General features: G+C 39.7%; 1 protein-coding gene across 9 annotated transcripts in view; it reads right to left on the reverse strand.

Annotated features, from left to right (window-relative positions):
• Window positions 1–16,506, reverse strand: part of PPP1R12B (protein phosphatase 1 regulatory subunit 12B) — a 262,789-nt gene that overhangs the window by 81,715 nt on the left and 164,568 nt on the right. For all 9 annotated transcript variants that reach the window (XM_072648190.1, XM_072648188.1, XM_072648189.1 and 6 more), the window contains 4 exons: window positions 16,151–16,357; window positions 14,666–14,843; window positions 14,459–14,571; window positions 12,313–12,354 (listed from right to left, as the gene is read on the reverse strand). In XM_072648190.1, coding sequence (XP_072504291.1) covers window positions 12,313–12,354; window positions 14,459–14,571; window positions 14,666–14,843; window positions 16,151–16,357 — 540 coding nt within the window. The remainder of the gene's footprint in view (window positions 1–12,312; window positions 12,355–14,458; window positions 14,572–14,665; window positions 14,844–16,150; window positions 16,358–16,506) is intronic.

Below are 16,506 nucleotides of genomic sequence, written 5' to 3' on the forward strand. Positions count from 1 at the left end.
ATGATACTCATCTGACAAGTAAAAACAGTTCTCTGAACAAGTCCTTAGTGAATTTCCTATAAGGCTTCTAAACTGTTTGGAGATGCAGACTTTATTTCACAAGTCCTTGCTCATACCACTGCAGTATTTTGAAGAAAGGTACCATCTTCTTTCACAAACACTTTTTTTTCTTGGAGTTCAAAAGTACCTTTCATCAAAAGAACTCAAAGCACTTCAAAATTCAAATTAAATAAGTAGAAGCCAGGGACCATTAGCCTCATCATCCATATCTGGGACACTCAGCATCCACATAACAGAATCTGGCTCTGGCTCACTGAGATATATTATTTCAATCTTAATAAGGACTATAAGAGTTGGACAGGGTAGAGCATTTAAATGGAAACTTTAGGCTGATGAGCCCAGAGAGGTTAGGTGATTTCCTCAAGGTCAAGCAGTAAGTTAGTTATTCATTTCAGACCAGAACCATGAGTTCCTGATTCCTTGTTCATGCTCAAAAGGGTATTTGCTTTTTTAATTTTTTTAAGGGTATGTGTGGGAGGAAAAAGACAGATGGAGGTATTCTCCTGAGACAGAAACCGCTCTTCTAAAACCTGATTTGTTTTTAAGAAAAGGAAACCATTCCTACTTAACTCAAAGTCTATCATCTCTGGAGAATGTTTTTCCAAAGTTAAGTTCAATTCTTTCACTAATGCAGTCTAGTGAAACTTCCTGGGTTAAGGTCATTTGGGGTCACTTGTTGACAAAATTTTGCTTATCCTCAACTAAGTCTCCCATCTGAAAAATTTCCATAACCAAATGCAGCAGAGAAACAGAAAGGGCAAGGCAGGCCTGGGACTGACTACAGGATAATAAGAACCCAATGATGGTTCTCATGTCACTGTCTTATCTACTATTTTAATCCAAAAGAGCTTTTATAACAATCCTCTTCTAGGATGCAAGGGGGTGGGGAGGAGGAGAGGGAAATGTGATTAATTTATATTCTAATAGAAGCAGATAAAGAATACAGGCCTATCATCAGTTCTTAAGAGGGGAAAAAGCAGAATTGTGGAGTGAAAATTGTTTAGAGAGGAGGAGCTCTTTTCTAAAGTGCAGAATCAAACCAACAATGCAATTTGTAATCTAACAAGATGATTGGTCTGCTCTGCTCAAGCCTTTGCAAGAAAATAAATGGCAAACTGACAGAGCTCAGCCTGCAAAGCAAACTGCAATTAACAAGAAGCTCACAATACTGTTAAGTAAAGAAAATCCATCAAAGTCATAAGTGGCTGATGAGCCATAAAGAGAGAATGAAATTCCATTGATGGCTGAGTGCCGCTCTTTTGTGTAACTTCTGTTACCCTTCTGATGGAACCCTGCAACCTTCTGGGAGGAGTGGGAAAGGCAACTAGGCAGTCAGTCAGTCAACAACTATTATCAAGAACCTACTATGTGTCAGTCATTGTGCTAAGCAAGCACTGAGGATACAAAGAAAGATTAAGTATCAAGAAGCTCACCATTTAATGAGGGAGACTGAAAATAACTTCTGAAAGAACTTAATTTGCCAGGCAGAACCTGGTCTGGCCTCTTCTGGAAATGAAAGCCCCATGCTCAAATGTCCATTTCTGAAATGGGCTACATCACTGTGATGAAGAAGACTGTGAAGTGGGGGAGGTCACAGGGCTACTCATCATACTGCCGTGTCAGGAGGGAGCCCAGGCCAGCACTCTTTTCATCTCCCACCCATCTTACACCTAGACTTCTCCAGGTACCTCCCACTCAATTCCCCACCACAGTTCCCTTTTAGTGGGGGCAGGGACTATCTTTTATCTCCTGCATCCCCAGACCTTAGCACAGTGCCGAGCACATAGTAGGTGCTTAATAAATGTTTACTGATTGACTGACAAAACCAATGAGTTTGACTTCTCCTCCCTACTTAAAATAGAGTCAAAATTAAGACAACAAGTATTTACTGAGGATGTTCAAGGCCTGGTTCTAGGTGCTGAAGAATATTCCAAAAAATGGAATGCAAGTTTCCTGCCTTCAAGGAACTTCTAGTTAGGTACTAACAATCTGTTTGAAAGCCAGGTGTTCAGAAGTGAAAATCTCCTTCTCCTTCCCTTTGTTGTGTGTCCCTTCCCTACCTCCAAAGAAATTCTCCTCATAGTCAGGAGAAAGTTCAAAGCAAAAAGACTAACAAGGTAAATGTCCTTCAGACTCATGAATTTGAATGACAGCCCAGCAATCACAATGAAGGATGGCAGTTAGTAACTTTCTGACAGGGGCCTTTCCAAGGATCTGCAAATCTTAAATGTAAAACTTCACAGAGTCCTTGGTTTATCTAGCCAAGATGCTGCTGTTCCAGTCTGCCTACAAGAGAGGTCTTTGGGAAGGTGAAGAGGGAAGAAAGCAGATGAAGTAAACAGAAAGGGAGGCACTGAGGGGCCACTCATGATTTTTCTCCCCAAAGGGTAATGAGCTAGAACAGAACAGAGAAATTTCATTTAAAATGACATGAAGGCTACAGTCATAAAGAACACAAAAAAGCAGTAGCAGTAGCACTATCCATGCCACACACAACTTAAGAGCTTGTTTCTGAACCAAAACGCATCAAAGTTTTTCCAAATGTGAACAAATACCATCTCAACAGCCAACTTCACCTTACCCTCTTCCAAACCGTCAGCAATTGAGTTAGCAGAGAGAATTGGAAAGATGCTTAGTTACTAGGATAAAAGAAAAGTAAAATGTTGGCAAGCAATCTTTAACTCAACAACTCACACAACATGTGAGCCCAAGGTGGCATGTGGGCTAATATTCAGTGCCACAGGGGGTGATCACTACCACCATTCTCTCTTCCCTGCCTATTTTGATAATTGCAGCTTACAGAATTGGTTCAATTTTCCCATGTGACTAGGGAGTATCAGAGTGTGACCATCCCTTCTCTTATTCCTCCAGTTCACAAGTCACATACATTTTATTCTTCTTCCTCCCCAAGGGTCAGCAGGAAGTTGCCACAGATCACCCCATGCCAGAAGAATGGGGTCCCCAACCTGTCACAACACTTTTGAAATACTTCGGACCTGGTTCTAAATGGAGTCTTTTATTTGAGCTCAAATGTTTGATTTGGTGGTGTCATTCAAAAATGTTACATTTATTTTTAAAATTTTGTCATCTGGAATAATTTTGGAAATGTAAGCTAGTTCTGAAAGCACCATAACTATGGTAAAAATTCTGTCTTAAACTGTCAAGTGACTCAAGTGCTTTTAAAAAATGTCTTTATCTCTTATATATCACGTGCTGTGCATATAACATGCTTTTTTTCTTTTTCCTTTCTTATTTTGTATGAAGTTGCAAAATTTAAATTTATGTTTCTTTTTCTTTTCTGATTGTGTATTTAAGTTTGAGTAATAAAGAATGTCTTTATCATTTCCTTCAGTCAAGCAGACACACTAGCAAAGTCAGGCCAAGAAGCATTTATTAAGCATCAGGTACATACCAAGCACTGTGTTAAGTGCTGAGGACATAAAGAAAGGCAAGAAGCTCATGGAGCTCACCATCTCACGGGGGAGACAACATACAAATGATTATGTACAAAGAAGAGATACAGAAGATAAACTGGAGCTAGTCTGAGGGGAAGGTACCAGTATTCAGGGGATTTAACAAAGGCTTCCTATAGAAAGTGGGATTTTAGCTGAGACCTAAAGGAAGCCAGGGAAGCCCGGAGGCAGAGATGAGGAGGAAGGAAATGCCAGCATAGGGGAGAGCCAGGGAAAGTGCACAGCCAGGGTCCTGGAGAGGGCAGAGGGTCTTGTATGAGCAGCAGCAAGGTCAGTGTCACCAGATCACAAGTACTTGGAGGGGAGTAAAGTGTAAGAAGAACAGAAAGGCAGAAGGGGCCATGTTATGGAGAGCTTTTAAAACCAAACAAAGGACTTTGTATTTGTATTAATAATTATTTATATGTATATATTTATACATATTTTATATTTGATCCTGGATGTAACAGCCACTTGGTGTGTGTGTGTGTGTGTGTGTGTGTGTGTGTGTGTGTGTGTGTGTGTGTGTGTGTGTGTGTGTGTGTGTGTGTGTGTGTATACACATGCACATTCGTGTGGTAGGATGCTGAGACGCCCACAAATGTTAGGAGGATCAGTCTGAGAGCTGAGTGGGAGATGGACTGAAGTAGAGAGAGATGAGGCCGGGAGATCCACCAGAACACTCTTGCAGTGATCCAGGGGTGGGCTGATGAGGGCCAGCACAAGGGTGGTGGCACTGTCAGAGGGGAGGAGGGGGCATATGAAGAGATCTGTGAAGGTAAAAACAAGAGGCCTCGGAAGGAGACAAGACATTAAAGGTGAGAGAGACAAGTTCAGGCTGTAAAAACAGGTTGCAAAATATTTTAAAAGTATTTCCTTCTTTAAAAGTTTTTGAGTTGGGCCCATTTGTATAAACATTCATGAGCCATAAATGAATATTCCCTTTGGCTATTAAGAACACAGACACACAGACAGAGTTTATACACTGATGGCATCATTTTCACTAAATAGCTATAAATCTTACTCTTTCACTTGGTGAAATCCCTGCTACATAGATAATAATTAATATTGCTGCATAGATAACTAATATGTAACCAAATACTCATTTTTACCATAGATATTCCACCATTTCAGCCTTACCAAAAAGCAACCCTTTTTAATGTCTCAAGTCCAGCTGTCTCTCTGCTGGCAAAACTGGACTTGTCTGGTAGAAGTTTATCAGACATGCTAACGTAGTTATTTCCTCAGAGGGCACAGAATTCTCCACACCCTATTTGCTGGATGAATCACTTATCAGAACCTCAACACTGGCCAAACCCACACTGTCATTGTTAAGTCTCTTCAGGAGTACTGACGATGTAAGAAATCACAGCTCTTAAAATCAAACACACTCTTAAATTCAGATTGAAAAGGAAATAGCTATTGCCAAAGGCCTGCTTCAGTAAGGTCTCTCCCAGGCTACTTTAAAAAATAAACTCCACTTCTTTGTAAACAAATTTGTTAAATTGTCATCATGGTAACAATAGAACAGAAATGTTCAAAGCTGAAGACGGTTATGACTTCTTTTCTTAAGAATACCCTTTTAAACATAGCAAAACAGAATCATTTCTGTCTGTTCCAAAGTGGCCTAGGAGAGATTATTTTCTCAGAAGGTCAAGTGACTGGAGGCCTGAGAAAAGTCAAGAGAAAGGAGGTCAATAAATAAAGGTATACTATCTTTAAGAGATCAATCTTTTTATCTCCAGATAATGAAACAACCCCAAATAGTTATTCTGGAATCCAGTTTATATAATGTTTATTAATTCTGATTCTTTACTGGAGCAAGTGCTTTATGTAACAATCAACTGAAACTATGAAGTGTGTTAATAAGTGATAGGGCCTCCTATCAGGTAAATCAGAGCTTTGGTTATGTGGCTTTTCTTAGCAACCACAAATCAGACAAGACTTTAAAAGGAAAATGTCAAAAACAACTTTGTTCTTACACTGGTTTACAGAGATCATGGCTAGAATGAGGCACAAGTATGACCCATATATAGAAAATCAGAACATGCTGGGGTATTTTAAGAAACTTATTGTCCAAGGCAGAGTGAGTCTATGGAGAAAGGAATGACCTTTCTGGGCCAATGTGGAGTTAAGAAGCACAGAAGTTTGTTCACTGCCCCCTGGCTGGATTGCAGCTTACCCCTAAGAAGCTGGTCTGGGGCATTTCTCAGTCTCTCTCTCCTTCCCAGACCCCACTGCTCATCATCCTTCTGTAGTCCTTTCTTAAATCGCAAGCTGGCTGGCTCCAGCATGGGGGAGTCTCTGCTGACCCTGAGAAGTTGGTTCCAGAAAGACTGTTTATAAGAGTCATTGCTTACTCAATCTATTCTTACTCTGCACATCATTAAAAGTCTGATCATTTTAGCTAATGTCTCCAACCTTTCCCAAGAGTCCTCTTTTTTGGAGAGAGTCTGAACTTGTCTCTCCCTGGAGCATACTAACTGAAAGAAACAAGGTCATTGTTTTGGGATCTATTCCCTCTATTTTACTAGCAAGAAAAGTTAGCACTTTTTTAAAAAAAAAAAGATCATGACAGTTACAGGAGGAATGAAACTTTACCAAAAACAACCTAAACAAACTACGTCCCCTTAACGAGTCTCGGCTTGAGCCTCACTTGCCCTTGTCTCTTTTCTTAGTGAAGCTATTTCCCTATCTCAACAGCGAAGGCTGTGGCTTGGACATACCTTACCATATTAGGCAACCAGGCCGAGGCAAACACAAAACAGACACAGAATTTACCTAAAAGAAAGAGTGTAGGCAGCGATGTTTTCCAAAGTGAGAGGGTTGCTAGGAAATAACTAGGTGTGCTTTAGGGGGAAAGAGGCACTCGTAGAAAACGCTGTTGCAGAAAAGGAAAAGAATCTAGACTTAGAAGGCTGGCAGGGAAAGTTCCAGGATGTGGAGGAAATCAAAGACAAAGACTTACTATGGGAAAGGTTTTAGAATGGAAGAGACCTGAAAAGCTGCAGCTCTCAGGCCACTGTGCCGTGCATCACTGGAGTCAAAGAACCTAGGTTTGAATTCCAGCTTCACTACTGAATGTAGGGCTTTGAGCAAGTCATTGTAACCTGCATGCATTTAAGTTTTCCCATCTGTAAAATGAAGGATTAGGACTGGATGGGGAGATGGGAAGGGAGTAACATAAGTAGGACAAAAAAAGACTGATAATTTAGCTAGCAGGGCAGACCTTTCACTTGGTTATATGCTCAAAAGGGTCCTGGGGAAAAAACAGAATCCTTTAGGCCTCAGTACTTCTCTAATTTATCTCAACAAGTAATTTAAGACCTTAATGAAAAACAATCAAGACTTCCAACATAGCCATCAACTAAAGGCATGTAGAAAGGAGAGGCTGCCACTCTGATTCTCCATATGCACCACATTACAAGTAAGACTATGGAAGCTAAGTGAAAGGGCACTAGACCGAGGAAAAGTCAAAATACCTGGATTTGCTCTGTTCTCTGTGACCTTGGGCAAGGCCACTTCATCCCTTGACTAATCGGAAGACCATAAGATTATAGATCTGCAGCCAGAAGGGGCACCAGAAGCTACCTCTCAATTTTAGGCAAGGGAGATTAAGTGATTTACTCAAAGTCATGCAGAAGGCATCAGAAGCAAGATTTAAGCCCAGGTCTTCTGACCAGAACCAATGTTCTTTCTACTGCATCATGCTGCTTCCTTAGTTTTCCAATCTGTCAAATGGGAGTGATTACATATGCTTTTCCTGCTTCACAGAACTATTGTACAGAAAATGCTCTATAAGTTCTAACAGTGCTATATTAAATGTAGGTTATTATTTAAAATAACATCCATGAAGTAAAAAATCAAGCTCAATGGAGTCATGAGGATGAAAGTACAACAAAATGACAGAGAGGTGGTGGACTAATATGCAGAATGAAATGTACATTTTTGGGTGTGGGAATTAATTTTGTTTGACTATACTTATTTGTTAGAAAGGTTTCATACTTCTTTTTTTCTGGGTGGGGGATGTAGGTGAAACATGCTTAACAATTGAAAAAAAATATAACTGTTAAAAATAGTGTCTAGGAGATGAGAAAGATGGTATTGCAAAGAAGTCATGACTGGGTGACTTGTTATGGGAAAACAAAAATGATCACCAGTCATTCAGTTGACAGAAACAGATAGGACAAATAGAGATTAGCAAGTTTGGTACACATTAATACAGTTAACATATTCTTTTTATGCACCTCCAATTACCTGTCTTTATATATTAATCTATCTTGTATGGATTTACTCTTTTTCTCTTCTTATGAATAACCCCTTACAACAACAACAAAAAGCAATTAGTGCTTAACTGAAATGAAATCTATAATACACAAGAAAGGTATGAAATCTCAGATGATGGCAGAAAAGGCACTTTAGTTGGTCATGGGGGAAATATGACTATCATATACATAAGGGAGCCATCATTCTAGTTGTCTAGGAGGTAGATAGGACTTGGGAGTAGTGACTGGAAATAAGGGCTTTCAAAGCAAGTACCTTCTTAACTAAAATGCCAGTACTCCTTGTTCCAAGCTGAAATAGGACTAAAGATAAATTAGGCAAGGCAAGAGGAACAAAGAAGAGAAACCACTTAAAAAACATTTGCAGCTACAGTTTAATCAATAGAATCCCTCTGATGCTGCAAGAGCAGTCTCATTACACCCTTGGACTTCAAAGGCAGTCTGGACATGGTCTGTGGAGCAAAAGGCGGCAGACAAGATGCTGAACAATGCTCAGGGACACCAAGCTCCCTGACATTCTTGTGTCTCTTTTGTTGAGAGGATTAACAGATCTTGTGGGGACCATTTCTACAATGCATCAAGGTCAAAAGTTATCAAGGGCTGTTTAGCTGATTTAGAAAGATGGGATGATGGGAGTAATGATTAAAAATGGAGAGGGAAAAGTCTCATCTAGAGCCAAGTTCAAGAATGAAGAAGAGTTGGCAGAGGGAAAGTAAAAGTGAAATTTCATGAATATATTTATCTTTTATTCCTATGATTTACTCAGTTTATGAAATTACTCTGGGAAGTAAAATAAGAGTAGTGAAAAATTAGTAGGAAATCAGTCCACTCAGTCAGATATCAGTCTAACTTGATATCCGATTTGTAGACTTATGAGTTAGAAGTGTATCAAAAGTCAATTAGTCTAATACCCTACACCATTGTACAGCAAAACCATTTTATTGATGGTTTTCAGTTTTTCAAAAATATTTCAGTGGTCAGTCAGTTCTAATTACTACTATACTATAGGCTACAGGTGAGCTGTATGACTAGGGGAAGTTAAGCTTCTGGGCTTGGTTTCCCCAGTTATAAGGAAGGAAGGGTCAGACTGGGTGATCTCTAAAGTCCTAGGGAACTCTAACAACTCAGAAGCCAGAAAAACATTTTGATAACTTGCTAGTGATGCTCTTCTGTAATTCCTTTGAAATAAAAGCCATCTGACCCCCACTAAGTTCCCCACGGTACCTTTCCACACTGACCAACATCATTTCTCTTAGGCACTTACGCCCTCTAGTGAGGAATTCAAGTACCAAAGCAACATTGGCTCTAGGAATACTAGACACAAAAGAGTAAATCCTTAAAATGGGGAGAAAAGGCAGAAATAGCACAAACTTTTCTCAAAGAAATTAAAAAAAAAAAGTCAGAGCGGTAGACAAGAAAAAAAACAGGGAAAGTCCAAACAGCCGCCTTCTGAAAGTGTTTTTAAGGCCGTATTTACACTAGATACTAAGATACCAGACCCTAGAATAAGTCTCCTGACTTCTTCAGCACGGACAGAGAAAACATTACAAATGTTTCCCTACATTTTCACACATAATTGGGAGTAGTGCCTTCTTCTCACAGTTTAGAGCTAGTTTCTATTTTTACCAAATTTGACACAGGAAGAGTCTTGACTGGCAGAAACTGTCTTACCACATATGATTTGTTAATGCAGACGATAAAGCTGAGTTGCTGTAAGAATCAGCTTTCATCACTTCCTAGATCAAATGTGCTCCTCTTCAGTAAGAACTTTCTGAATGGGGACAGGTTTAGAGGAGAACCATGCACTTTCCAGAGTTTGAATAAAAGCCAGCTCTCAATAGCAATATGCTGTAATATCTACAGTAAATAAAACATGGCTGTAGCCCTGCCCGTTCTGATTTTGGGAATTTATTGATGACAACAAGCAGTAACATTGTTAAAGTTACTAACACAGAAACACATGAAAGTACTGTGGAGTAAGGGCAAAGGTGAAAAACTAACATCAAACATTGAGCAGAACTGATAACCAGCAAAATTACTATGTAGAGGATATAAATTAGTTACTCTCCACTTGAAGCACAAATGAAAGAATGGGCTTAAATTATGCCTTAGGGATATAGGCAAGTTACAAAGAATGCTTCTGATGTTGTTAAAGCAAGAAATAAGTGATAGGTGGCAAATGTTCTTTGGAGAACTTCTAAAATAAGGGAAACCTCCAAATGCATGGGATGGTGATGTTCGGTTTAGGCCTCTCTGGTACAGATGAACGCGGGCAGGCAGGAAAAAGGGAAGGAACATTTATAAACACTTACTATGGGACTCTGATCCCAGCATTCTATCCATTCTGCCCCCCAGCAGCGTTAATGAAAACAAGCAATCTCAATGCCCATTACAGGGCAGGCCAGGGAAGGGGAAGGGAACTGCATACACCTCGATAGCAGCTGTAGTTTACTGAATTAAAAAAAAGACCTGAAAGGAAAGAGCAATGCCCACTCTGGTCAGCCAAAGGGACGTTTTCACCAAAGCCCAGCACTCTGCATCCCTGGCTGCCAGGTTTCTCTTTTTCCTGACAGAATAGAACTGGGGAGCTGCCACTCTGATGGATGGACATGCAGTAAGGGAGAGGGAGCAATTTTAAGATGCTGCCAACCACTTGTCTTGGAGCAAAACTGGAAATTTAGATTAGGCTGTGACCAGGCATCCAGGCTGGTACTGAGTGGTCTCACACTGGCTAGTATTGGAAGGGAGGGAAAATGAGAGTAGGAGAACCAATACTTAATACTTTTACAAGAACACACCGGCTCAAATAGAGGGGCTAAAAATGTTTGTCAAGGTACTGTTTTTCTCTTTGCTAACATGACAACAGCTTTACTTTCTATCATTTGTGAGGGTTAATTCTCTGAGACCTGGACCATGTTCATTTTTACATATCATAATACTGGCACCTAAAGGTTAACAACTGAGAGACTATTTTAATCAATTTGAACTTCCCTCAAAAGGCATATGGAGTAAATATTTGGCATTTGTTAGCAGATGCTCTTTTTCAGCTTGTCAAGCAACTCACTCCATCCATGAAGACACTAGCTTGTCTTCACCAAATAGATTTACTCTTCAGTTTTTAATAAACAGACTTAAAGAAAACTTTTCAAGGCATTGCCTTTCCCACTTTTTCTCAATTCTGCTTATGCGGAGCTATACTATCTGGAGGTACGTCTAATGCCAAGAAGTATAAAAAGGTTTAAAAGAAAACCTGAATGCCACTGAAAAAAGATTTGTTCCATGACACCAAAGCCTTCATCCATTGAAATGAACTGAATTCATTTTCAATTCTCTTCATGGACTTAGCACCCTAAAGATTCTGGTGCCATTTAAATTCTAATATTCTAACATCAGAATTCTAATAGTCCCATAATCTTCTTCACTCTGTTAGGGTTACATAACTCTTCCCAGAAGAATTTCTAGTAGTTCACCCACATTCCCTTCCTCTACCCTCAAGCCCCTTGCTATGAGCCAAGCGTGATTTTTATTAACACACCACAGCTCCAAAGAGTGGCTGACAACTTCACACAATACAGAAGTCCATTGCTTGCTTCCATAGTCCTATACTCCACCAATATGGTATCTCTCTCTTGAGTACAAAATATTACTGCCATCTCGGTTGTGGAGGTGGAATTGGAGGTGGTTTTTTGGAGTTTCGGCTTAAATACAGAAGTAAAAGAGAAAAAACATTTGCTCCACTTGCTCCTTGATTTGCTCACACGGATTCAGTTGCTGATTTTCTGTGTGGCATTCTAAAGCACTTCTAAGACTATGATTTGGTTGTGAAAACAAACAACAAAGATGGATATTAACAAATCTCCATTCTATACTATTTCCCATAATAAAAAACCTGTGTGGCAGTCTTTAAATCCTTTAGCCAACATACAAATCCTTCTTTTTCCAAAGAATAACCGTAAGAACAATATATTTAATTCTCCATAATCCTCAGGATAATGGTTTTCCCTGTCCTCTAACCAGCAAGGGATCTCTAGGTCTCTAGAGTGTCAGAAGGACTTGTTTCTTGGGTGTCTGATTTTATTCTAAAGTCAAGTATGAAGGACTCTGGAATTATCTGATGCTTTACATTATCCATGTTTCTTCTTCTCCATTAATTAGTACAGATAAACAGGAATTGACCACATTACTTTTCTTCCAAAAAGTTCAAAGAATTTTTCATAATCTTCTAACATCTCTTAGAGGAAGAGAGAAGACAGGTCTTATCAGACTGTTGTTGAAGAACATTAAATCTAATTCAAGGTCATAGCCTTGGAGATCTTCCCTAAGAACACAAGATAACTAAAAAATAATGTCTCTTAGCAGAATGACTGCTTCCAAACCCCCATGGATAGCTAACTTGAACCTAGACATTTTCATTAGCCAACTAAGCTACAAGGGATCTGTTGCTCCCTCCATTAAAATTTCATGCATGCGAGCAAATCTGACCTTAGAGGCACATGTCGCACAGGCCTGTCACTTACCCATGCCTCTCTCATGTCTTCTGTGCCATCAGCTTCGTCTCCCTGAAAAGGAAGAGAGGAGAGAGAGAGGTCAGTCCCTGTCCCGGCCCTCCTGGCAGTCACCAAGTCAGCTCCTATCACTTACACAGCCTAGTATTTCAAGCAAGAAGTTGCGTGACAGGCATCAAAAGGTGACTGCCAAGCGATGCTCTGATGCTGCTGCTGCCTTTCAACAGGTATCATAGGCTGAAATCTAAGGAATATTAACTGCAGATCAACGCTTTAAGTGAATTTTGTGTAAAAGAGAGGTCTTATCAATCAAAAATCATCTGCTGACAAAGAAAAACAACTTCCCTCTTCCTATTTTCACATTATATCATCTTTGGAAAGAACTGCATGAGCATTATCCTTTATAAAGGGCTTTCTCATAATAGCCTTGCAAATTAGGTAGAGCAAATACGATTATGTTTATTTTATAAATGAGGAAACTGAGTCTCAAAAGTTTAATGATTTTCATAGCTACAGAGGCAGCAACTGCCAGAATTCAGGTCTTTTGACTCCACAATTCTCTTTCCCCTAGACTACTCTTCCAAAGCAAATAAAGATCTCTACCAAGAGAATAGGTTATAATAGATAAGTGCTTTACTACCCTCATCATCTCATCTATGAATGGATCGACATTGTTAAGTTATCCATGATAATCAGGAATTACAGTCCATGCTGACTCCTCAGTGGTGCCACAGAAGCAAGACAGGAAAGTGTTTGAATAGGGTTCATTTTATTGATGCATATATCTATTTTCAAAATGACTTTGCAATCATCCATGCTTCCCCCCACCCCCCATTAATTATGTATCATAGTACTAGTAAAGGGCTTTAAAGAGTATAAAGGTAGCCTGAGTGTGACTTCCAACTCCACCACAGTTTGTGTGATGTTAGAGGCAAGTACTTCACCTTTCAGAGGCCTCAGTTTCCTCATTTGTAAACTAAGGGGTTTGGATCACATGTTCTCCAGGTTCTCTTCCAGTTCCAACAATCTGATTCTATAAATATTTGAGTTGATTGCATTCATGTCAGTTCATGCTTTTGTGGTCTCTTCCTTTTCCCCATCAAAAGTTCCTTATGGTCTTATATTTCCTTATAATGTTTAGTACAGAATTCTGTATACATAAATGTGTTTCCTGAGTGTGTGTAATCTAAGGGAGGGGGAAGGGCATAAGCATTTATATGTGTATCAGGTACTGTGCTGACCACTTTAAAAATAGTATCTCATTTGATCCTCACGATAACCTGACAAAGTTATTACTACCTATAATTATTCCCCCTTTTACAGTTGAGGAAACTGAGGCAAACAGCGGTTAAGTGATTTACCTGAGGTCACACAGCTAGTAAGTATCTGAGGCCACATTTGAACTCAGGTCTTCCTGCTCTGCCCACTGTGCCACTTAGCTTCCTGGTCTAGTGGAAAGAGCACTAGTTTTGGAGTTCAAAGATTGGGGCTCAGGTCCCAGCTCCAATATTTATTAGCTGTATGAACTGGGCAGGTCATTTAAACTCTTCTGAGTCTGGATTTCTTTATTTAAAGATAGAAGTAATAACATATACACTACCCTGCCTTTTTGTGCTATTGTAAAGGAAGCACTTTTTGGACCCCAAAGTGGCATATAAAGGCTAGCTATTATTTCATTGGTTTGCTGTGAGGAAAACACTTTGAAAACCTTGAAGCACAATATAAACTCCTGGGTTTGCTAATTTTATTCAACTGTGAGGGGCATTTCTCATTCAGAGGACTGGACATTTATGTCAGAAGCATGAATAAGCCCAAAGAAAAGAAATTTATTCACAACTGGGAGACCTCCTCATCCCAGTTGCTACTGGTCTTTTGAATGTCCAAAGGGGAAGAGGGCTGTGGACAGCTAATATCAGGCAATACCTCTATGGCACTACCCCCTAAATTCCCAGCATGCTCACCTACAGTTTTATAGCCCCAGAGGCATAATATCCTCCTCTTCCTCATGGATATTTTCTAAGTGCCTGCTGAATTTGTGGCACCAAAGTGAAGCTAATCACAGAACACCACCACCACCTCACTGTAGATGCTATTTATTCTGTAAAGGACACCAAGACAAACAGTGCCATAAGGTTCCCAAAGAAACATGTCCACTTACATCCTTTGTCCAGAAATTAATGCCTGTCCCTCTTCGCCTTTCCTTGGGCCGACGCCTCTCCCGGTTGGATATCTTATTAAAGGACTGGTCATCCAAATCTGGATCTTCACTCTCTAACCACCAAAAATAAAAGGTAGTGTGGTCCTTTAGTACATGGGCCCACAAGTCCTAGAGAAGGTTCACTTTAGTTTTAAAAGGTCTACATACCATTTTTTTCCATGTCCTTTGCAGTGCTTGTGGCAGTTTCTGAACTCTCAGAGTCCAGACCTGAGGACCTACTTGCCCGGAGGAAATGGGATCCAATGGAAAGGGAAGGGCTTGACGCAGAAGGAGAAATTGGTGTTGTTGGTTTATCTTGCTGAGTTAGCAGTCGTCCATAAGAAGGCTACAAATAACCCACAGGGTTGTATATTAGAAGTCAATTCCCAATATACAAGAAGAAATTTTTTCACTGTAGATTTTTCTTTCTCTTTTTTTAAAAATTAAATTATTTTATTTGTTTTCAGTGTTCTACAATCATTTCCATATATCTTAGATTTTTTTCCCCTCCCTCCCCACTCCCTCCCTGAGATGGCATACAATTTTATATAGGTTCTACACATGCATTCCTATTAAATACATTTTCATCTTAGTCATCTTGCATAGAAGAATTAAAATGAATGGGAGAAATCATCACTGTAGTTTTTTCAAAAATGAACTTCTCTAAGACTCTTAGTGAAAATGAGAGGCTTCCTCTATGAAGGACAGACTATACAAACTGAAAGTCAGACTGCTAACTACCATAAAAAAGTACAGTCTCAGGATTCACATAGTTTGTATCAACGCCATATTGAAAGCAGTCCAAGAATATTTTCCTAAGAGTCAATTAAATTGTATCTGCCTTATTAAAAAAGGTTCCTTTGGTGAAAGAAGGAAAATGATAAGGAAGATGGTACTTTGAAGTTGGGAAAATTAGAAGAGTTAATTAATACTTAGGAAAATAAAAGGTCAATAAGTATGCGAAGTTAGATGCATAGAACTTAAGTATAGAGCCCAGCAGCTACATTTGAGTATTCTACGAATTTTCTAGAGCTAAGTTTTTATAATCTTTTCCCAATACTCCTTTTTCTTTTCCATTTTGTTTCTTACCCTACTGAATAAGGTAAAGAATATAGCTTTTAATTCGATTCATTTGGTAAAATCTTTGCAACAGGAAGTTGCAGCTAGAAAAAGAAAGAGGAAAAGAAGTTCCCTGCTACAATATGGGAAACATTTCACAAAGGAAGAATGCCTTTTAACAAAGTGATACAGAGAACTGGCCAGGCCCAAACATTCAGGGCTGGAGAAAGAAGTGGAAAAAGTTATTTCCTATCCTAACCTATCCATTTCACTTCAGGAGAAAAGCAGTAACTCATGAAGAGTGTCTCAGCAGTGAGTGACTTTTTGTCTTCACTTGGGCAAAGGCTGCTCTTTAAACTCCTGGGGTTTGCTAATTTTATTAAACTGTGAGGGGCATGTCTCATTTGAAGGACTGCACATTTGTGCAAGAAGCACAAATAACTGCAAAGAGAAGTTTGCTCCTAATTGGTAGATGTCTATCTTGTTAAATCTTGCAGCTACAAAAGTTTATCCAGAAACATTGTTTCTCCACCTCCTCTCTCTTCCAAGTACAAGTTCTCGCTCTGCAGTGGGGGAGAGTCCAGATCGGTGTACCTCCTCATCCCAGCGCCTACTCGTGTCCTGCCGGCTTTCCCCAGTCTCTCCTGTCAGTGTTGTGAGTGGTTCCCGTTTTTCACTGCTGCTCTGGAGATCCTCCTGACCACTTCCAGTTTTTTCACTTGACTGTTCTTGAGATTGTCGTTCTGCCCGGGATCGGCTGAAGGTTCTCTCTGCTTCTTGAAGATCAGTAAGAGTCACACCCTGGGAGGAGAGAGAGGGCCCTTAGAGTCAGGGAGATGAAAGTCAGACTTTAAACCAAAGCTTTCCCAGATTAACTGACAGAAAGCAAGGGTAGAAACAAGATTCAGATCTTTGAAATCTAGCATCCTGTCTATTACCTCAAGCTCTAG

This window comes from Notamacropus eugenii, chromosome 2, assembly GCF_028372415.1.
Source record: "Notamacropus eugenii isolate mMacEug1 chromosome 2, mMacEug1.pri_v2, whole genome shotgun sequence".
Taxonomy (NCBI): domain Eukaryota; kingdom Metazoa; phylum Chordata; class Mammalia; order Diprotodontia; family Macropodidae; genus Notamacropus; species Notamacropus eugenii.